The sequence below is a fragment of the Rattus norvegicus genome, chromosome 15 (assembly GCF_036323735.1).
Source record: "Rattus norvegicus strain BN/NHsdMcwi chromosome 15, GRCr8, whole genome shotgun sequence".
Classification (NCBI taxonomy): domain Eukaryota; kingdom Metazoa; phylum Chordata; class Mammalia; order Rodentia; family Muridae; genus Rattus; species Rattus norvegicus.
The window spans coordinates 54,229,573-54,252,960 of record NC_086033.1 but is presented as its reverse complement, the minus strand read 5'-3'; the positions used below and the strand labels follow the sequence as shown (position 1 = coordinate 54,252,960).

Sequence of the window (23,388 nt, the reverse complement as noted above, 5' to 3'; positions counted from 1 at the left end):
GATCAAAAAAGAAGATGCCACATCGTACTCTGCTTAAGACAGTAAGTATTCAGAACAGAGACTATTGAAAGCCGTCTGAGAGAAGCACTAGTCACATATAAAGGCAAACCTGTCAAGATGCCAGTTGATAGCCTAATTAACTTTAATCGTCAACTTGACACAGCCTAGAATTCACCTGAGGGGAAAGTCTCAGTTGAAGCATTCCTTAGGTCAAATAGATATGTGGGATGTTTTAAGGAATTTTCTTTATTGTTAACTGACATAGAATGACCCAGCCCAAAGTGGGTGATACCATTCCCTAGGCAGGTGGTTCCTCTAGGCTATATAAGGAAACTAATTATGCACGAGCATGAGATAAAGCAAGCAAATGCAATAACATGTAGCACATCTCCATGATTTCTGCATACTTTCTTGGCTGTAAGTGAATGTCCTGGTTAGAGGTAATGCTGTGGTCATGGAATAGCAACCAATCCTGCCTTGAAGTTCCAGTGAGTTTTTGCCATGTCTTCTTTCAGTGACCTGGAAGTATAAGTCAAATAAGTCTTTTCCTCCTGAAAGTTGCCTTTTGTCTTTGTGTTTTATTACAGTAGCGGAAAGGAAACTAGAACAGTGGATTTCTCAACAGAGGATCTAAAAGTTATGAGCTTTTAGAATAATAAATACCAAGGTCTCAAAGACAGTAGTGGCCAACCAAGATTTACTATACTCAGCAAAGGTATCCTTAATAATTAAAGAAGGGAAAAGTTTCTATGATAAAGGAACTCATGACTACTAATGAAGCATTAGGGAAGATACTTAAGGGAATTATACACTGAATAGAGAGAGAAACATTCATGAAGCTATATGGAGAGACTGTCCCACTAGGTTGATAACCAAATGATTAGGAAAGTACTAGATATGACCAAAAAAAAAAAAAGTACCCAAATGACAGGAGTTAATGTATGCCTTTCAATACTGAATGCTCCTAGTTTCTAATTAGAAAATAATGACCTGTAGGTTGGATTAAAACACTGGACCCAAGCAAGTTATGGTAGTTCACACTTTTAACCCTATCACTCAGGAGGCAGAAGCAGGAGAGCTTTTTTGAGTTCAGGACAGCCAGGGATACATAGACTTGTCTCAAGCAACAAAACCACAACAAAGAAGCCCAGACCCATCTATGTGTAGTATACCAGACCCATCTATGTATAGTATACCAGACCCATCTATGTGTAGTATACCAGAAACACACATAACTGTCAACGCTAAGCACAGTCCTGGGTTAAAAGGGAAAAAGAGATTCCAAGTAAGTACATACACCTAGAAAGCAAGTGGATATAGGAAATAATATTCCTGCACAAAGACTTCAAACCAAAATTGTGATAAAGACAGTCATGTTATTTAAGGGGACAGTTCCTCAAGATGACAGATACTTCAATTCTAAATGTACAGCTCCTGAGTATGAATATACCCTATTTCATAAGGCAAACACTATTGAGCTATAAAGGCACAGATTGACCTCAGTACCATGGCAGTAGTTACTTGAGTTTCTTACTCTAATTGGTAGGCCATTCACGCAAACAGACAAAAATATCAACAAAGAAATAGAGTTAAGTGATATTATAGATCAAATGGACTTAACAGACATCAACAGAATATTGTACCCAAGCATTGCAGAATATACATTTTTTCTCAGATGCTCATGGAACATTTTTTGAAAAGGGTCATATTTTAGAGCACAAAGAAAATCTAAAGAATATAAGAAAATTGAAATACTTTCTTGTGCTTTAACTGATTACAGTTTAATAAAGCTAGTAATCAACAGCATGAAAAATTACTGAATGTACACAGAATCATGGAGCAGCACAGTACTGCATGAATCATTTAAAAAATAAGGAAAATTAAAAAAAATCCTATAATTGAATGAAAAAAACAAGCCACAAGATATAAAAACCTATGGAGCCAATGAAAGCATTCCTCTGGTTATGTGTGGGTGGGTCTGTATATGTGTGCAGTTGTACTTGTTCATGAGTATGCAACTGGGGTCTGGAGGCAGGTATCCAGTGTCCTTCCTTACCTTCCCTTACCTTGTCTCCTGACCTTAGTTTTCAAGACAGGATCTCACTGAACCTCAACTAGCTGTTTTTGCCAAATTGGTTAACCAGGGAACTACTGGGATCTGCATCTACTTGTCTTTGTTCCCCAGTGTCAAGGTTACTGACAAATTGCCATGCTTGGTTTTCAGGTGGGTGCTGGGGATTTAAACCCATGACCATATGCTTGTTCAACAAGCATGTTACCCACTGACCCATGCCCTAGCTCCTAATGAAAACATTTCAAAGACAAGTTTATAGCTAGACATTCGTACATTAAAGAAATCTGAGACATACAAAGTAATTTAACATTTAAAAAATTCTGTTTTATGTGTATGAGTGCTTAACTGCAGGCATGTGTATGTGTACCATGTGCATTCCTGGTGCTTATAGAGGTCAGAAGAGGGTGCCAGCTCTCCTGAAGCTAAAATGATGACCATTGTGAGCCACCATGTGGGAGCTGAGAACTGAATTTGCATCTTCAGTAAGAACAGTCAGCTTTCTTGACCCTTGAGTTTTCTCCAGCTCCAGCATCAATTTAGTTTTGCATCTCAAGATCTTAGAAAAATAAGAACAAATTAAATCTAAAGTTAGCGAATGGAAAGATAGCAGAGATTAGGCAAGAAATTATAAAATGGAAGTAAAAAGAACAATACAAGTAATTAAATGGTTGGTTGGCGGGAAGGTGTGGGTGGATGGGTTGGGGGACACCCTCATAGAAGAAGGGGAGGGTGGATGGGATGGGGGTTTATGGATGGGAAACCGAGAAACCCGAAAAGGGTATATAACATTTCAAATATAGATAAATAAAAAAAAATCCAATAAAAAAAGAAATGGTTGGTTGGATATTCATCATATTGCACAATATATGCCAGACTCAGAATGACAAATATTATTTTCTCTCACTTGTGGAACAACAAAAACATATATGTATGTGTGTGATATTATGTATATACCAAGTATGTGAACACACATGCATGAGTGAAGGGCATGAAAGCAGAAGAGACACATGGAGAGGAAGAGGAAGAATACCTGTAGGAAAAGGGGGGAATGTAGGGAGACGGTATAGGGAGTAATTATGGTCAAAGCACATGAAATAACTTGAAAGAGGTTTTTCATGTGTAGCCTTTTATTTTTTCTTGTGTTCTGAGGTTTTTTTTTTTTCCATGAATGAGTATTGCATTTATTGAATGGTTTTACTAGATGATTTGAGATGATGTGGTCTTTTAATTTTCAAACAGTATTTTTTTGAAAATATGTACAGAACAATACATGAAAGATCAACATGTAGGGCTTGTAATTTAGTAGTTGTGACTCATTTAACTGAAGACACAGAACAGAGTCAGCATCCCAGAAACTGTTTCATGCCTCTATCCTTAACTCCTCAAAGGCAACCAGTGTGCTGATTTTTTAACAATAAATTGTATTTAAACTTTCTACAAAGTTGAACATATGTATTCTCTTCGTTTGTTACTCATATTGTGTTTGAGAAATTTTACTCCTTGTTCTCTGAATTGGCAATTTATTGATTTTCTTTGGTTTATATAGTTACTGAATAGATTGGTTGATTTCTAAGGGACATTAGGTTGTCTATGGTTTTAAAGGACTATTAACAAATCATGTTGCTATGCTATAAACTCATATACTTACTTGTGTGTTGGTCTATATGTGCATGCATTACTTTGGGGCATCTGTTGTTAGTCTTTGTAGTAGAGCATAAACAGCATCCACTATATGCATTTGCCCACCTTTGGTAGAGAGGACTGTAGAAATAAATGGTAGTGCCTGCCTCACTTGGGCAAGGACCTGGCTTCAAACCCTAGCATGAGAAACAAACTTTGATAGATACTAGAATTATTTTAAAAATGATTGTAGGATTTTGTTGGTTACTGCATAGTTTCAATGCCACTTGACATTGTGTTACACAGGTTTTTCTCCTCTTAAGGGTGCCCACACAATCATATGCCATTCTAAGTTCAGTGAGGATGAGGAAGACTTGTGCTTGTGGCCTCCGGCACCCAGGGTACCACAGCAGAGGAGGATTGGAGTCTAGCCTGCAGGACATTGAGAGGCTGTCTGTTAATGAAATAAAAGTTGATTGCTGTTATAACAAGGAAAAGGGGAGGGAGGGGGTGAAGGAAGAAAGAGAGGAAGGGAGCAAAGATGAAGTACTTACACAGTCTCTCTTTGATTGTGAATTTACTTCCTGGAAATGTTTTCTCTTACAAAATTGTGAGACTTGCAAGAGTCAAAATAACACAAAGATTCTTTGCTGCCTTAAAATTCTTTGTAAATTCCACAGAAAATTATTTGATATGATTCAAAGTATTGAGTTTTATCAGTCTTTAATTTAGCAATGCACATTATGGCAGAAGTTAATTTGTTCATATGCATGTGTATGTTGTATAAATATAAACACTGTTTAAGCGGCATGCCTTTTCATGAGAGAGCTAATCATATACAGTGTTCTCTTAGCATTTTTAATATGAAATCATCAATAAGTACCTATGTTGAATGTATTTTTTAAAAGGCTCTACAGTTTCTAATATATCTAAACAGAAAATTGTTTTCCAGTTGAACCAACTTCTATAAAAGTTCCTGTGGAGAGTCAACATTTTAATTTTTACACATTTTATTGGATATTTTTCTATTTACGTTTCAAATGTTATCCCCTTTCCTAATTTCTCAAGCATACCCCCCCCCCCCCCGCCTTCTTCTATGAGGGTGTTCCCTGACCCAACAACCCACACCTCGATTTCCCACCTCCCCGCCCTGACATTTCCATACACTGGGGGGTCCAGCGTTGGCAGGACCAAGGGCTTCTCCTATTGGTGCCCAGCAAGGCCATCCTCTGCTACATATGCAGCTGGAGCCATGGGCCTGTCCATGTGTACTGTCACTGATAGTTTAGTTCCAGCGAGCTCTGGTTGGTTGGTATTGTTGTTATTCAATACCCCTTCAGCTCCTTCAGTCCTTTCTCTAACTCATCCAGTGGTGACCCTGTTCTCAGTTCAATGGTTGGCTGTAAGCATTCCTTTCTGTATTTGTGCTGCTCTGACTGAACTTGTAAGGAGACAGCTATGCATGTCAGCATGCACTTCTTGGCAAAGCAGTGTTGTCTGGGTTTGATGCTATATGTATATGGGTTGGATCCCCAGGTGTGGCAGGCTCTGAATGGCCATTCCTTCTGCTTCAAACTTTGTCTCCATATCACCTCCTATGAATATTTTTGTCCCCCCTTATAAGGACTAAAGCATTCACAGTTTGGTTTTCCTTCTTCTTGAACTCCATGTGGTCTGTGGATTGTATCTTGAGTAATCCGAGCTTTTGTGCTAATATCCACTTATCAATGACTGCATACCATGTGTGTGGGTTTTTTTTTTTTTTTGTGATTGGGTTAACTCAGGATGATATTTTCTAGTTCCATCCATTTGCCTATGAATTTCATAAATAATTGTTTTTAATAGCTGAGTAGAACTCTATTGTGTAGATGTACCACATTTTCTGTATCCATTCCTCTGTTGAAGGGCATCTGGTTCTTTCCAGGTTCTGGCTACTGTAAATAAGACTGCTATGAACATAGTAGAGCACGTGTCTTTGTTGTATGTTGGGGCATCTTTTGTGTATATGCCCAAGAGAGGTATAGCTGGGTCCTCAGGTAGTACTATTTTCACTCTTCTGAGGACCTTCCAGAGTGATTTCCAGAATGGTTGTACCAGTCTGCAATCCCACCAACAATGGAGGAGTGTTCCTCTTTCTCCACATCCTTGCCAACATCTGCTGTCACCTGAGTTTTTGATCTTAGTCATTCTGACTGGTGTGAGGTGAAATCTCAGGGTTGTTTTGATTTGCATTTCCCTTATGACTAAAGATGTTGAACATTTCTTTAGGTACTTCTCAGCCATTCCTTATCCCTCAGTTGAGAATTCTTTGTTTAGCTCTGTACCCCATTTTTTAGAAATAGGGTTATTTCATTCTCTGGAGTCTAACTTCTTGAGTTCTTTGTAGATATTGGATATTAGCTCTCTATTAAATGTAGGATTGGTAAAGATCTTTCCCAATCTGTTGGTTGCCGTTTTGTCCTAATGACAGTGTCCATTGCTTTACAGAAGCTTTGCAGTTTTATGAGGTCCCGTTTGTCGATTCTTGACCTTAGAGCATAAGCCATTGTTGTTCTGTCCAGGAAAACTTCCCCAGTGCCCAGGTGTTCGAGGTTCTTCTCCCTTTCTCTTCTATTAGCTTGAGTGTATCTGGTTTTATGTGGAGGTCTTGATCCACTTGGACTCGAGCTTCATACAGGGCAATTAAAAATGGATAGATTAACTTTCTTCTACATGTGCTGACCTCCACTTGAACTAGCACCATTTGTTGAAAATGCTATCTTTTTTTCACTGGATAGTTTTAGCTCCTTTGTCAAAAATCAAGTGACCATATGTATGTGGCTTTATTTCTGACTCTTCGATTCTATTCCATTGATCTACCTGCTTGTCTCTATACTATTATCATAGAGTTTTTATGACTATTGCTCTGTAATAAAGCTTGAGGTCAGGGATGGATGGTGATTTGCCCAGAAGTTTTTTTTTTTTTTTTTTTATTATTATTGTTGAGGATAGTTTTCTTCTCTATCTATGAAGAATTGAGTTGGAATTTTGATGGGGATTGCATTGAATTTGTAGATTGCTTTTGGCAAAATGGCCATTTTTACTATATTAATCCTGCTAATCCATGAGCATGGGAGATCTTTTCATCTGAGATCTTCAGTTTCTTTCTTCAGAGACTTGAAGCTCTTGTCATACAAGTCTTTACTTGCTTGGTTAGAGTTACACTGAGGTATTTTATGTTACTTCGTGACTATTGTGAAGGATGTAGTTTCCCTAATTTCTTTCTCAGCCTGTTTATCCTTTTGAATAGAGGAAGGCTACTGATTTGTTTGTGTTAATTTTATATCCACCCACTTTGCTGAAGTTGTTTATCAGCTATAGGAGTTCTCTGGTGGAACTTTGGGGTCACTTAAATATACTATCATATCATCTGCAAATAGTGATATTTTGACTTCTTCCTTTCCAACTTGTATCCCTTTGACCTCCTTTTGTTGTCTGATTGCTCTGACTGGGACTTTGAGTACTATATTGAATAAGTAGGGAGAGAGTAAGCAGTCTTGTGCTTGATTTTAGTGGTATTCTTTCAAGTTTTTCTCCATTTAGTTTGATATCGGCTACTGGTTTGCTGTATATTACTTTTACAATGTTTAGGTATGGTCCTTGAATTCCTGATCTTTCCAAGACTTTTAACATGAAGGGGTGTTGAATTTTGCCAAATGCTGTCTAAGTATCTAATGAGATGATCATTTTTTTCTTTCATCTTTTTTTCATTTTTGTTTCCCTAGTGGATTATGTTGATGGATTTCTGTATATTGAACCATCCCTGTATCCCTGGGATGAAGCCTACTTGATCATGATGGATGATCATTTTGATATGTTCTTGGATTCAGTTTTTTAGAATTTTATTGAGTATTTTTGCATTGATACTCATAAGGGAAATTGGTCTGAAGTCCTCTTTCTTTGTTGGGTTTTTGTGTGGTATAGGTATAAGTGTAATTGTAGGTTCATTGAAGGAATTAGGTAGTATTCCTTTTGTTTCTCTTTTGTGGAATAATTCGGGCAGTATTGGTATTAGGTCTTATGTGACGGTCTGGTAGAATGCTGCAGTAAACCCTTCTGGTCCTGGGCTTTTTATGGTTGGGAGACTTTTAATAACTGTTTCTACTCTTTAGGAGTTATGGGATTGTTTAGTTTATCTGATCCTGATTTAACTTTGGTACCTGGTATCTGTCTAGAACATTGTCCATTTCATCCAGATTTTCCAGTTTTGTTAAATAATAGGCTTATGTAGTAGGGTCTGATGATATTTTGAATTTCTTCAGATTGTTAAGTCTCTCTTTTCATTTTTTTTTAAATTGGGTATATTTCTTTATTTACATTTCAAATGTTATTCCCTTTCCTGGTTTCCTGTCCATAAGTCCCCTATCTCCTCCTCCTCCCCGATAAGGGTGCTCCTCGCCCCCATCTACCTCCCTTATCATCCCCCTCCCGTTATTTCTCTGCACTGGGGGTCCAACCTTGGCAGGACCAAGGCCTTCCCATTCCACTGGTGCCCCAACAAGGCTATTCTCTGCTACTTGTGCAGTTGGAGCCCTGGGTCTGTCCATGTATAGTCTTTGGGTAGTGGTTTAGTCCCTGGAGCTCTGGTTGGTTGGCATTGTTGTTCTTATGAGGTTGCAAGCCCCTTCAGCTCTTTTAGTCCTTTCTCTATTTCCCCCAAAGGGGGTCCCGTTTTAAGTTCAGTGGTTTGCTGCTAGCATTTACCTCTATATTTGACATGCTTTGGTTGTGTCTCTCATGAGAGAACTATATCCGGTTCCTGTCAGCATGCACTTCTTAGTTTCATCAATCTCATCTAGTTTTTGTGGCTGTATGTACATAGGCCACATGTGGGGCAGGCTCTGAAAGGCTGTTCCTTCAGTCTTTGCTCTAAACTTTGCCTTCATATCCCTTCCTATGTCTCCCTTTTCATTTTTGATTTTGTTAATTCTTTTCTTCTTTTCCCTCTGGTTAGTCTGGCTAAGGGTTTATCTATCTTGTTGATTTTTCTCAAAGAACCGGCTACTAGTGTTGTTGATTCTTTGTATAGTTCTGTTTGTTTCTCCTTGGTTGATTTCAGTCCTGAGTTTGATTCTTTCCTGATGTCTACTCCTCTTAAGGTGTATTTGCTTCTTTTTGTTCTAAAGCTTTTAGATGTGCTGTCAAGCTGCTGATTTATGCTCTTTCCTGTTTATTTTTGCAGGTACACAGAGCTATGAGTTTTCCTCTTAGCATAGCTTTCATTGTGTTCCATAAGTTTGGGTATGTTGTACCTTCATTTTCATTAAATTGTAAAAAGTCTTTAATTTCTTTCTTTCTTTCTTCTTTGATCAAGTTATCACTGACTAAAGTGTTGTTCAACTTAATGTGTATTTCGACTTCCTGTCGTTTTTGTTGTTATTCAAGACCAGCCATCCCATGGTGATCTGATAGGATGCCTGGGATTATTTCTATCTTCTTGTATCTGTTGAGGCCTGTTTTGTGACTGATTATATGGTCAGCTTTAGAAAAGGTGCCATGAGGTGCTGAAAAGAAGGTATCTTGTTTTATTTTAGGATGAAATGTTCTATAGATGTGTTATATTCATTTGGTTCATAACTTTTGTTAGTTTCTCTGTGTCTCTGTTTAGTTACTGTTTCCATGATCTGTCCATTGATGAGTGTGGGGTGATGAAATTTCCACATCTTGCTTTTCAAGTGTGTTGGGATATCCAGTATTTTGCTTTGGTAGGAGAACTGGGCTCTGATGATGCCAAGCAGTCTTGGTTTCTGTTGCTTAGTTTCCTGTGCTTGCCTCTCGCCATCTGGTTATCTTTGGTGTTAGCTGCTCTTGCTCTCTGTGACATGGCTTGACCCTCCTGTAAGCCTGTGTGTCAGCACTCCTGGAGAATCTGGGCACAGAGAGCTGTGTCACAGGATCAGTTTCAGGAAGGATCCTGTCCCAGATTGCTCCTAGGTTCCTGTGTCTGGAGGACTCCAGGTGGGTTCCTCTTGGGCCAGGTATGTGAGCAGAAGTAGTGGTCTTCCCTGAGTCCTTACTTCTGAGAGAGTCTCTCTCTTCCCAGGGAATTTGGGTACAGAGAGCTGTTGGACTGGTGCAGCTCAGGGTATAGGGAGAAACCAGAAAGATCCTGTCCCAGACTTCTGGGTTCCTGTGTCCTGAGGGCTCCAAGTGGGTCCTGTGGAGCAGAATTGGTGGTCTTACCGCTGCTCTCAGGTGTATCAGAGCTCCTGGAGACTCATTCAATTTCATCATTGAAAATTGAATGCTTGATCCTCAGCACTGAATTGGTGAATGTGATAGGCATCCAAAAATGATTCCATAAAGCTCAGCATAGATTTAGTAGCATGCATGACTGTGTTTCCTTTGCTCAGTTTGTTGATGTTTATTGGTTTGTGCAGTATAAACTAATCCTCTACTATCCCATTTTGCTGTATGAGTGCTAGTACACCCTTTCATTAAGATAAGATTCATTTTGCTATATAGTTGTTCTTAGAGCAGATGAGTGGATTCCGGAAGTGCTTAAAACTTAAAACTTGAAGGCTCTTGCCCTGATCCTGAACAAGTCCCCCAAACCTCCCCTCTTAAACTGTGTTACTTTGTATGACGATTCAGTAGAAAATCATGATTCCTTTTATATAGTGCCTCAAGGCAAACAGGATGATGGAGATTGAGTCTTCGTAATTTAACCTTATCAGGTCAAAGAAAAATGTCAGAGGTAGAGTTACCTCATTCAGCCATTTTAGTTTGATGTCTTTCACAGGGTGTAGATTAAATAGTGATGGTTAAATTAAACAATCCCTATCCAGGAATGGAAGGGTGAAGATGCAGTTGTTTTAAGTAGAGTTTCTGGTATTAGCATTAGGTTAAGGTTGTATGAAATACATTTTCTCAAATAGTTGATTGAAAAAAGCAGTCAGGAGATCCTTTTGGTTTGTTGGACAGTTGGTTTGTTAGTGAGACAGTTCCTGACTGTATTTGAATGTGTATTCTGGATGTTACTTCAGTGGTTATATCTTTTTGTTTTGCAGAGTTGGAGGGCTTTCCGGTGTATTGATGCCTTATTGATGATGGCAGAACACCCGCCTTTGCTAGACACAGCTCAGATTTTAAGTAGCGACATCTCTCTTCTGTCTGCCCCTATTGTAAGTGCAGATGGAACACAGCAGGTAAGAAAACAGAAGTGTATTTTACCTCATGTCTTGTCATTGTTTTGTTTTGTTTTGTTTTTTGCCTAAGGGGCTGCTGTCTTTGCTATTGAAAAACCAGTACAAGTAGGCTTGTGTTCTTGTTTTTTTCTGTCCTGTGTAAACATGGCAAGAAAAGTTTTGTCTCTGTTTTTGTTTTCATGTGTGCTCACACACCTTAAGCTTCACCTTCTTTTTTTGCTGACTTGCTTTTCAGGGTCAGATGGAAGTCCCCTAAGGTTTTATTTCCCCCCACACTAATCAAAGGTATGGTAGATACTCATGTACTCTCATGAGTTTCTGATAGATTTCTGTTAACATTTGCTGTCTGAGGCCAGTTACTGACTTCAATATGAATCTGTTAATCAGTTAATTACAGTTCATTGCCCTGGTTGCCATAACTGTATCCTGTTGTGTTGAAGACAAACTACCAGGCCGAGCCATAACCATAAAGACTTAGAACTTGGCTTTCTTCTTTCAAAAAGGAGATTTCACTGGTAAATTCTGTAGAATCTGAGGCTGTGAATGGCAGCAGTGGTGCAAATGGCTGTTGAGAACAGCACACACTAAAGCATTAATCTGGGGGTGGTCCAGTAGCTGTGGTAGAATATATAAAACCATATGGCACAGCCTGGAGAGATGATGCAGCCATTAGAGCACACACTTGCTTTCCTTGAAGAGGATCCAGGTTCAGTTCCCACCATTCCACATAATGACTTACAACTTCCCTTAGTTACAGGGCTATCCAGTGTCCTTGGCTTTGTGGATATCAGGTACACACATATACACAGACAAAACACTCATATGCATAAAATTAAATCTTAAAAAAAACCTATACAGCAGATAATAATAATTGAAGGTAGACAGACAATAAAGTTTCTTGTCATGGTTTAATGAACCTTATCTGCTTTATTATTGTGTAACACCCCATTGTGTGTATGTTCTAGACTAGGTCATTTGTCTAGTGTTCTTTTAAACTTACTTATGTGACCATTTTAAACCTAAACCTTCCGGTGCAGAGTTCAGGGTGAATCTCAGCTTCATCTCATAGTGTGCACAGTAAGAGAATGACTTTTGGTCATATCATAAAGCAATGTTTAGTTTTGTATGATGCTACCAAACTGTCTTCCAAAGTGTGTGTGTGTGCTTTAGGTTGGATCTAAGATATCCTCAGTGGTAGAGGAAGCCAAGCATAGGAGTGATTAATGCTGTTGGGACTCCGCATTTGCTCAATTTTGGGAAATGAGAGCATCACAGGAGGGATACCCAGCTCTGTACAAGTTGTTGATATCAGGGACAGTCAGATATTTTGGTTTTAAATGTACCCCAACAGTTTTCTAATTTAAATTTACCTCCTCTGATTTCTTTGCATTTGTCTTCTGAATGGATTGAATATACTTAACATGTTGGTTAAGATAATTTTGGGTGGGCTGGGCTGGTATGCAGCTTGATAAATCATGTACTTAGCCTGTGGTCAGCACTGGACTTAACCCCAGTACTACAATTAGAGGTAGAACTGCTCACCAAATTCTATGGCGAGTCCTAATTATAATTGTCTCCATTTAGTTAATCTCTTTTACTGTTTTCTATGTGTCCCATTTGAATTGAGTCCATAGGCTTTTGCTCTATGTTAGAGACTAAGAGACAGCACAGAGATGCTGATACATTGTCTGAAGTTTTTTTTTTAAGACCTTACATATTTAATACAGTGTGTTACCCCTGTACAAATGGAAAAAACTTAAGTTCAACATTTCTAGACCAATATGGCTGTTACTTTCTGTATAGTGCCAACTCAACATAGTAAACGGGGATACTTTTTTCCAAAGATGACAGCACAGCTAAAGTTTCAAAAAATTCAAATTATATATCTGTATATATATATTTATATTTATATAAAAAGACCAATAATAGCAGTGTGTTATGCATCAACAGCAGCAACAGCTTTTCCAGGTTCTGCAGTCATCTGAACAAAACTGTAGAGACATCAAGCACACTCCATCACACTCCATTAAAAAAAAAAAAAAGTAAAAAAACACAACCTGAGAAAACAGCACAGTTCTGTTACTCTTATGGTACCTGGCACCATTTTTTTTTTAAATTAGCTTCTCAATCATCATCTGGAAAGAAAACATTCTGAGCAACATCATTAAAAACAGCTCTGATAAAGCACGGTCACTACTACGTATCATAAAGCAGGTACAAGCTATTTTACATCCACAGAGGTATGATACAGTACTGTCCTACATCTATAATACTAGAGGATACAATTTAAAAGGCATTATTTGAGACTTGATTCTACTTTTCCAGCAGAGGGCCCAAAGGATGGTGTGACACAGCTTTGTAAAGAAACATACTCTAGACAGGATTTCTTTCACTAGTGGCACAGTTCTAAGGATTCATTCTCTCCATGAATGTCAGCTAAAACAGTTATTAAAAAAGTGAAATATCCCTAGAACAAAACCGTATAACCTCCGGATTCACATGAAGATGACCTAGTGGAGACAAGCTGGACCTCACCTTACCAACAAGCTATCAAATCTGTTATGTTTAAACAGTGAGACCTCCAAGGAAGGAGATGCCAAGTAGTGCTTCAAAGCTTCGGACCACAATCAAACACAGCATCCTTTTCAACAGAAGCAGAAGCTCATCTGAATATGCTCAAGGATGCTGACATCAACATTTAATCATCTCCTCACTCATCCAGGAAGAAGGGGAGATCAGTTACTACTGTACTTTATTGTGTTCAACCAAATCACCATGTTACAAAAATAGCAAGCTGCCATAATAAAAAATAAGGCTCCTCTATCCAGCACCAGATAGCATCATTTTACTTTCAAGCCTAGAAATTGCACACTTGTATATAAACCAACCGAAGATGAGGATTGAGGGTTCATCTTGGTGGATTTTTCCTTTGATGAATATGAAGTGTCCTTCCTTATCTTTTTTGATGACTTTTAATTGAAAATTGATTTTATTTGGTATTAGAATGGCTACTCCAGCTTGCTTCTTCCGACCATTTGCTTGGAAAGTTGTTTTCCAGCCTTTCACTCTGAGGTAGTGTCTGTCTTTGTCTCTGAGGTGTGTTTCCTGTAGGCAGCAGAATGCAGGGTCCTCATTGCGTATCCAGTTTGTTAATCTATGTCTTTTTATTGGGGAGTTGAGGCCATTGATGTTGAGAGATATTAAGGAATAGTGATTATTGCTTCCTGTTATATTCATATTTGGATGTGAGGTTATGTTTGTGTGCTTTTCTTCTCTTTGTTTTGTTGCCAAGATGATTAGTTTCTTGCTTCTTCTAGGGTATAGCTTGCCTCCTTATGTTGGGCTTTACCCTTTATTATCCTTTGTAGTGCTGGATTTGTAAAAAGATATTGTGTAAATTTGGTTTTGTCATGGAATATCTTGGTTTCTCCATCTATGTTAATTGAGAGTTTTGCAGGATACAGTAACCTGGGCTGGCATTTGTGTTCTCTTAGGGTCTGTATGACATCAGTCCAGGATCTTCTGGCCTTCATAGTTTCTGGCGAAAAGTCTGGTGTGATTCTGATAGGTCTGCCTTTATATGTTACTTGACCTTTTTCCCTTACTGCTTTTAATATTCTTTCTTTATTTTGTGCGTTTGGTGTTTTGACAATTATGTGACGGGAGGTGTTTCTTTTCTGGTCCAATCTATTTGGAGTTCTGTAGGCTTCTTGTATGCCTATGGGTATCTCTTTTTTTAGGTTAGGGAAGTTTTCTTCTATGATTTTGTTGAAGATATTTACTGGTCCTTTGAGCTGGGAGTCTTCACTCTCTTCTATACCTATTATCCTTAGGTTTGATCTTCTCATTGAGTCCTGGATTTCCTGTATGTTTTGGACCAGTAGCTTTTTCTGCTTTACATTATCTTTGACAGTTGAGTCAATGATTTCTATGGAATCTTCTGCTCCCGAGATTCTCTCTTCCATCTCTTGTATTCTGTTGGTGAAGCTTGTATCTACAGCTCCTTGTCTTTTCTTTTGATTTTCTATGTCCAGGGTTGTTTCCATATGTTCTTTCTTGATTGCTTCTATTTCCATTTTTAATTCCTTCAACTGTTCGATTGTGTTTTCCTGGAATTCTTTCAGGGATTTTTGCGATTCCTCTCTGTAGGCTTCTACTTGTTCTCTAAGGGAGTTCTTTATGTCTTTCTTGAAGTCCTCCAGCATCATGATCAAATATGATTTTGAAACTAGATCTTGCTTTTCTGGTGTGTTTGGATATTCCGTGTTTGCTTTGGTGGGAGAATTGGGCTCCGATGATGCCATGTAGTCTTGCTTTCTGTTGCTTGGGTTCCTGCGCTTGCCTCTCGCCATCAGATTATCTCTAGTGTTACTTTGTTCTGCTATTTCTGACCGTGGCTAGACTGTCCTATAAGCCTGTGTGTCAGGAGTGCTGTAGACCTGTTTTCCTGTTTTCTTTCAGCCAGTTATGGGGACAGAGTGTTCTGCTTTCGGGCGTGTAGTTTTTCCTCTCTACAGGTCTTCAGCTGTTCCTGTGGGCCTGTGTCTTGAGTTCACCAGGCAGGTTTCTTGCAGGGGAAAAGTTGGTCCTACCTGTGGTTCCAAGGCTCAAGTTTGCTTGTGGGGTACTGCCTAAGTCCTCTTGGCGGTGGCAGCAACCGGGAAGATCTGGGCCGCTCTTTCCGGGAGCCTCCGTGCACCAGGGTTCCAGATGACGTTTGGTGTTTTCCTCTGGCGTCTGGATGTGCACAGAGTGCAGTCTCTTCTGGTTTCCCAGGCATGTCTGCCTCTCTGAAGGTTTAGCTCTCCCTCCCACGGGATTTGGGTGCAGAGAACTGTTTATCCGGTCTGTTTCCTTCAGGTTCCGGCAGTGTCTCAGGCGCAGGGGTCCTGCCGCTCCTGGGCCCTCCCCTACGGGAACCCAGAGGCCTTATACAGTTGCCTCTTGGGCCAGGGATGTGGGCAGGGGTGGGCAGTGTTGGTGGTCTCCTCCGCTCTGCAGCCTCAGGAGTGCCCACCTGATCAGGCGGTGAGGTCTCTCTCCCACGGGGTTTGGGAGCAGAGAGCTGCCGCGGGCCGGGATCCGCGGGTGAAGCTTTTTAATATTTGTGTTTCCCAAAGAAAGCTGACAGGAATGAGATAGCAGCATGGGCTACAAGGAAGCTTGAGCTGAGAGCTTCGCTGGAAGAGACTCCATGAAAGGCAAGGCAGGACAAATGGGATTGGCTAGTCCTAAAATGCCAGCAGCTTTAAGCAGTGGGGATGTTTCTTAGTTACTTGGTACCCCCCCACCCCCTTTATTTAGAAAATGGGAAATATGTGCTAGGTCGGTGGTTGAGGCTGTAAAGTTGGGACTGGTTGATTTGGTATAAGGGATGCTCCCTCTGTGCACTTTATATCCTTGAGAATTGACTATCTCTTTGAGAGGCAGTCTGATACAATGTAAATGAAAATGTTTAAGGGGCATAAAGCTAGGGCAGTAGTAGACAGAAAGAGAACCTGAGTGAATGTCAAATTATGATAAATAATTTATGAAATATTAGGTAGGTAGAATTAATAAACAAAGTCAGAAGAAAGTGAGAGGATAATGCCTCCCAGGCATTTCATTTGAATCTGTGTGGGGGTGGCAGGAACACTCACTGAGACAGGGCTCACAATCAGGAAAAGGAGGATAATATTATGGCTATAAATATCCTTTTAAACAGTCAGAAGTTTTGTTGCTCATGCAGTGTGTCCACTGCAGGTTAACAGTGGCTCTGCCTGAAACATCTTCACTTGAGGACCGTCCTTGAGGGTTGTTGCCGATCACATTCAAACATAGGCTGCCTTCCAGTCACATTTGACTGCCTATCAGGGAGCTGGGATGAGCTTACTGTAGGAAGGGTCATTTGCGTGTAGTAAAGAGTCCTCTAGTAGAGAGGACAGAAGTACCAGCAGATTCAGGATTTAAGGGAAGGGAGTATGAGACGACTTCAAAGGATTTTCAGGATTTGGGGGATGTGTCAGCAGAGGCAATAAATATGAACCAAGCCCTTGCCTTGGGCCAGGTTGAGTCACACCCTGTCTGTTTATTGTTTCCTTCATTGTTACCAAAGTCTTAAGAGACAGAATGAGCATTTCCATTTTTTAGAGACTACGAATTACAGTGATACTTAGTTGTACATTATTATGCAAAGTCACGTAACTTCTAAAAGGCTGGAACCCCTAGGGATCAAGCTGACCATAAGTAAGATTTACTCACTTACTGTGGTTTTAGTTACCATAAAAACAAGATTAACAAGCTAGACTCATGAAAGATGTAACTTGAGTCAGAGATCTAAAATTGTCAAGATATTAGAGATAGTAAAGCCATAGGAATACGTGATATTATTTATAATTAAAGGAATTTATACTTGGCATGCATATAGGGAAAGTATTAGTAACCAGTCTGTTAGCAGGTCTGTCTCTGTTTGGTTGTGTTGGAGCAGCCTGAAGCTGCCTGTGTATTGTGTTCCTTAGCTTTTTTCCCTGTGGACTTTGGTGGGTTACTTGCTTTCCTGTTTGTTATCACCACAGGCAGTTGCAGTGTCAGCCACCTGCCACTGTTTTAGACAAACACACAGTAAAACCTTGCTGCTGGCCCCGTGACCATGGTCTCCAGGGAACTGCTAGCTAAGTCTGATAATGACAGTTCTTTGGGGATGAGATGTCTAAGCCGCTCCGTCATTCTGCCCCCTCCAGTGGCTGCTGTGATTTTTAAGACTGTTCATTTTCAAGTCTGTGACGAAGCTGAGAAGAGGGAGAAGAGAGGAATGCAGCTTGAAGTGGTTTAGATCCCACTGTTCCCCCCAGGATCCAGATGTTTGCTTGAACAGAGGAAATTAAAAACAGCAGTAAAGACAAGTAGGGATGTTTGCTTCCTTCTCCCCCTGTACCACCTAAACAAACCTAAATGTTGCATTTCCGAGACAAGCATTCACTATGCTATTGCTGTTTTAACTCCATGATAGTTCTGTGTAGTTAAATGAGAAGTAAGATTTACTGAAAAAGAAAATTTTTAGAAAGCGATCAACTTTTTGTTTTTAAAAGTTGTAAATTAAATTATGCACATTAAAAACAGATAGCTTATGTGACAAGCTATACCATACCCACATAGTCAAGCTTAGGGTTCAGATTTCCTGAGACATTAAAGTAAAAGCTCACACCTTTGTGTCCCAGAACTTCAATGCAGACCCTGGACTACTGATTTCAAAGCAGCTGAGCTTGTCTTCTTGCTTTGGAGCTTAAAAAACTCTTGTTAAAGACTTCCTTAGAAACTCTCAGACTATTAGAATTTAAACATTAAACCAGAATCCTAGTTCCCACTGGTTTATTTCTCTTCTGTATCTACACCATGCTGCTTTCAATGATACTTCGTAAGAAAATAATACCGTCTTTTCGTTTGTTTAAAAAACCACCCCCCCCCCAAAAAAACCAACCAACCAAACAAACAAAAAACATTATTGGCTGTGAAGACAAGTCATGAGGACCTAAGTTCACTGCCCCAAATCTGTTTGTTTTAGCCTGATATAGTGGCATACACTTGTAATTCCAATGCTGGGAAAGCAGAGATGGGTAGACTTGTGGGGCTCACTGACCAGTCAACTTAGCTGAGTTCTAGGTGGTTGAGGAGACTTCCTGTCTGTCCGTCCATCTGTCCTTCTTTCCTTTTTTTTTTTTTTTAAGGAATGGTGCCTGAGGAATGATATTTGAAGTTATTCTCTGACTTCTACTTACATGTGTAAGCATATGCATCTTCGCATACCCCTACATGCATGTGCACGTGCATGTGCGTGCACATACAGACACCATCTCAGTGTCATTCATTAATATGTAATCATACTGTGTAAGAAACATTATACACATGGTTTAGACCAAATCTGTCAATATTACATACTTTATAGTAAAGGTTCAGTTGTTCTCCTTCCCCTAAAACATTAGCTGCATACATATCTATATACATACTATCTCTGTGTAAAAATTGTTGATTCTTGTTCTAATGATATTAAATTTTGCCTGTAGTTAGGTTAAATAACAAGGCAGTTAGAAAAATATTTCTTAAAATATTCTTTTATTAGGAATTGGTTCACAAGTCAATCTCAGAAGCATGTACAAAGGTAACTGCTATCAGGTAATGTATAAGGATCCTAAATACAATTTCTAAATAAATAATGATGTCTCCCAAGTGCATAGTTATAAATCAGCACATCATATTGAATGCCAAAACTGCTTATTACTTACTAATACTTGAGTCTACTAGAAATAATAGTTTTCCTATTTCAGGATTTTAAGGCTGGAATTAACTTTTATGACCCCCTCTTGGGAGAATGCATAAATAATACTCCCATTCTGTAGGCAGTAGATATCACTCTCAGGGTTTCATATGTATCTTTAGATATGTTGTGGACCCTTAATCATCTTCTAGACCATGTAACCCAGAAACTAAAGTGGCTAGAGGCCTTGATGGGTGTATGAATGCTTCGCGTACCCAGAATGCAGTTGTGTTTAGTGAGAGTAGAGCCACAGATTGCTGTACACCAAGAAAGAACCCTCTCCTCCAGGAGTAAAGTCATTGGGTGGATTAAAGGTTTGAGGAAAGAAGGGAGGTTGGAATTAGGCTTTAAAGGAAGAAAATGCATATTAAAACCCAGTGAGGGTTTGGGTATGATCTCAGGAACCATAAAACAAAACTTAACAAGAAAGTAAATATTAACTAGCTTTGCATCAAAAGACTTGTGCAGCAGTGAAATCAGGTCTTTCATATACTGCTGGTACTCTGTTTTGATGGGGTTATCGGAAGTTACAAGACAAGACTGATGTCAAACTTACTAGATACTAGAGGTTGGCCGTAAACTCTTGATCTTTCTTCCTTCACTTCCCAAGTTCTGGGAAAGATGTGTGCTACTGTGCTGAGAAAAATCTACACATGTATGTAAAGGCACATGCACAAAACAGTTACTTGCATTTTTTGCATGAATAATTGGATGTGGTATACATGATCCACAGTAGGGAAGTAGAAATAGATTTTTAGGTAATTCATGCAGAGAATGCTTGGATAATTTGTACCAGCATTCTGTTACATGAATTTATACTAAGGGAATGTTATACAGGGATAGTGTTGAGATTATAAGACTGTATAAGCTAACCAAAATGACAGAAACCAAAGGAAGATTCGAAGATGCATGTGAAGAATATTAATGATGAAAAAATATAATACTCCAAATTCCCCCTCGCCCCCCTTTCTCTCAAACACACACACACACACACACACACACACACACACACACACACACACACACACCTATAAACTTAACACTTACCCAAAGAGTATCTGAGTCTCATTGGTCAATATTAACTGTCTAGTTGATGCTGACAAGAATATAATACGTCATACTTTTCTATGTATTTGAAATACTTTACAAAAAATTCAAAGATATGAGATTATATATTTTAGAATAGTTGATAAAGATTTTAAATGTTATATCTTGACTTTTAGATTTGAGCTGATAACCAACAGATAGTAAAAAACATTTCAAAAATAGATATGGGAAATAAGAAAATTCCTTGAAGAAAATTGTTTTGGCTCAGGAAAACATACAAGGGAAAAACCCAGGAAGATGCCCCTGAGGGTGGCAAATGCTATCAGCTTTAGAAAGCTGCTGGACTGTGTGTGAACCATGAACTTGAGGCACCTAGTGGAGTCACTATCTCCATGTGTGGTGAGCTTCATTTTTACACCAGCCACATAAACAAAGCAGACAGGGCTCTCTTTTTAAAAGAATAGCACCATTAAGACTGAGATCACATTGCACATTTGTACTCCCAATACTTAGGAGGCTAAGGCAGGAGGATTGCTTGAGGTTTTGGCCAGCTTGGACTATGTAGCAATACCCTATCTCAAAGAAACAAAGCAAAACAAAAACAACAAAAAACTAAACAAAAAATATTCTAGATTAGTACTTGGTATATAATTTCTTCACTCTTAACTTGGGAAGAACTTGACAAGGAATCTAGCTGAGGATTTCCCTGGGATCTAAACTGGTTATAGCAACACAGAGATGCAAAGAGATAAACCCTTGTGATGGTCTTTCAAGCATATGCTTCTGTAATCACAAATGATTCTGCTGCTTTTGTCAGATTTTCTGTAGGAACGGCTATAAAAGTTTATATAGAACTAAGGATGACAATTCTATTCCATGAATGATCCTTTCCAGATAGTCAGCTGCAAGAGCACTGAATGGTACAGGTAAAACTAGAGCATCCTCTGGTTCTACTAGTCCCCAGTTAACAAAGTTAGCAAGTTTATTTAGTGCCAACTAACAGATGCGGAATCATCAGATTTTTAATTTCAGTTTATTGGATTGTTCAAGTATCTCCGCATTCTTTACTGAATATGTTAAAATATAGGTAATATAAATATTGAGATTAAAAAGTTGTAACGTATGCTATGCAAACTGTAATCAAAGCAAGTGGCACTCTGTTTAATTGAACTACATATAGACTTTAAGTTTCTAGAGGTATCAGTTTTATAATAGGAAAGACCAGTCTTGGGTTTATAGAGATGGGTCAGTGGTTAAGAGCATGCTCTTGGAGAGGACTTGATTTTGGGTCCTGGCACCCATATTGCACAGCTTATAACTTTGCCTATAACTTGTACTGCAGAGGATCCAACATCCGTTGCTGGCCTTCATGGGAAACTGCACTTACATGCACATACTCCCGTGCAGACATACACATATATACATAATTTTAAAATAAAAACTCTTAATAAAAGAATAGGCCAGTCTTCATGTAACACTGCAATTTCCAAATACCCAACATGCTGACAGAATTGAAAGAAAAGATAGTCAAGTAAACAAATTCAAAGTTTTTTTTTGTAAAGATAATCAAATTTCTAATAGGTTAGGCACTTAACACAAAAAGTCTTACATACTAAAATCAAGAATGTAAGGTCTTACAGAAAAAAAAAGATAATTGGTTTATACAATTGCATGCCAAAAAATGTGTCCTATATATGAACTAGACAAATATCTAGAAGAATGTAAAAGAAATAAAATGAATAAAGAAAAAAAGTTAGTCTGAGTAAAGTAATGCCAAGTAAAGAGATTGTTGTATGAATGTGTGCATGCAGACACACATACAAATGAAAGCTGTCATAAAGGAGAGACTTGGTGGCTTCTCCTGTGAATTTCAGAAATGTTTAAGGCAGGTTAGTATTTTATCTAAATCAAACAGTCATCACAATGACTTGATACTATAGGATACTATAGGCCAGTGTTCTTTATGAATACAGATACAGAATCTTCACAAGTCCTGGCGAGCAACATCAAGATGATTATACAGAACAACTAAGAGGGGTCTTGAGCTAGTACTGGGATGAAGGAGCCAGAGCCCCATGGTCATCTTTATAGGCCCTTAAGTATTGGCATGAACCCAGTTCCCCTTCCGATGCAAGCAAAACAGCATCCATTCAGGTGGAGAGCAGTCTAGAGGAGCTTCTTCCTTCTCAACAGTGTGCGTGTTCCAGGACTCACACTCACTGTACACTGAAAAGCTGAATGCATCTCCTCCCAGACTAAGATCAGGACATAGATGTACGTGGTAACACATGTTGGCAAACATGCACAAGTTGAACTCTTCGTGCATTGCTGGTAGGAATATGGTCTGTAAGTCTACTTTATGAGATAGTTGATGTGTCTGTGTAAAAATTGTATAGCATTATTTGTAACAAATATGATACAAGCATTTTAAATGTCCACCAACGGATAGATAAACAAGATGTTTGTATCTATACAGTATCATTCAACCACATAATAATATGAATTACTTCAGTATTTGTTACACCTGAATGGACTTAGAAAGCAAGTAAAATGAAAGAAACCTGTCATGAAAATCTACAAAAGTTCCGAGTTAAAGAAAATATTCTAGAATTGACTTTGGTAGTAGGAAAGTAGCTTGGTAGTAGAGCACTTGCCCCTCATGTACGGATCCCCAGCGCCAGGAAAAGTTTACTGGCTATGATGGCTTTTGGTTTTATAACTGTATTCTACAAGTTACTGAATTCTACACTTTATAGGGCAGATTTTATGGTAAATGGATTATGACTTGGTAAAAACAGTTTAAAGCCCATCTACCTTTTATTTTTACATAATTTGAATATGATCATCAATGATAGCTATTACACCGAGTTTCCGTCTATCTCTAACAATTGGGTTAAAAATGTGGAGCTGCTTTTAGACTTTTACCATGGATAGATGATTATTTCCAGGTATATGCCAAGCACCTTGGACACAGACGTTATCTGCTTCATTCCCCATTTATCTTCTTAGTTTGTATATAAGTGAATAGACTAACATTCTCCAAATCCAGAAATACCAAAACTGGAACTTTCCAAACAAAGTAAATTTAGAAATAACATACTCTTAAATTCTGCCAGCTGAAATCGGATGATCCAGAACCAAATGCTTCTGTAGTTCTTTGTTGATTTAGT

The 23,388-nt window shown here is 38.8% G+C and overlaps 1 protein-coding gene and 1 long non-coding RNA gene across 6 annotated transcripts in view; one reads left to right on the top strand and one right to left on the bottom strand.

The window, feature by feature from the left end:
• Fndc3a (fibronectin type III domain containing 3a) overlaps nt 1-23,388 on the top strand; it is a 177,454-nt gene that overhangs the window by 24,003 nt on the left and 130,063 nt on the right. For 4 of the 5 annotated variants that reach the window (XM_006252298.5, NM_001412039.1, XM_006252297.4 and 1 more), the window contains exon 2: nt 10,744-10,881. In XM_006252298.5, coding sequence (XP_006252360.1) covers nt 10,780-10,881 — 102 coding nt within the window. In that variant the 5' untranslated portion in view covers nt 10,744-10,779. Of the gene's footprint in view, nt 1-10,743; nt 10,882-18,990; nt 19,030-23,388 lie in introns of those variants that run through there. The other variant, XM_039093358.1, reaches the window with a different exon arrangement.
• On the bottom strand, nt 670-23,107 carry LOC134482148 (uncharacterized). Its single transcript, XR_010058201.1, has 2 exons — nt 18,497-23,107; nt 670-2,630 (listed from the first exon to the last, which is right to left on the bottom strand). It is a non-coding gene; the product is annotated as an uncharacterized LOC134482148 (long non-coding RNA).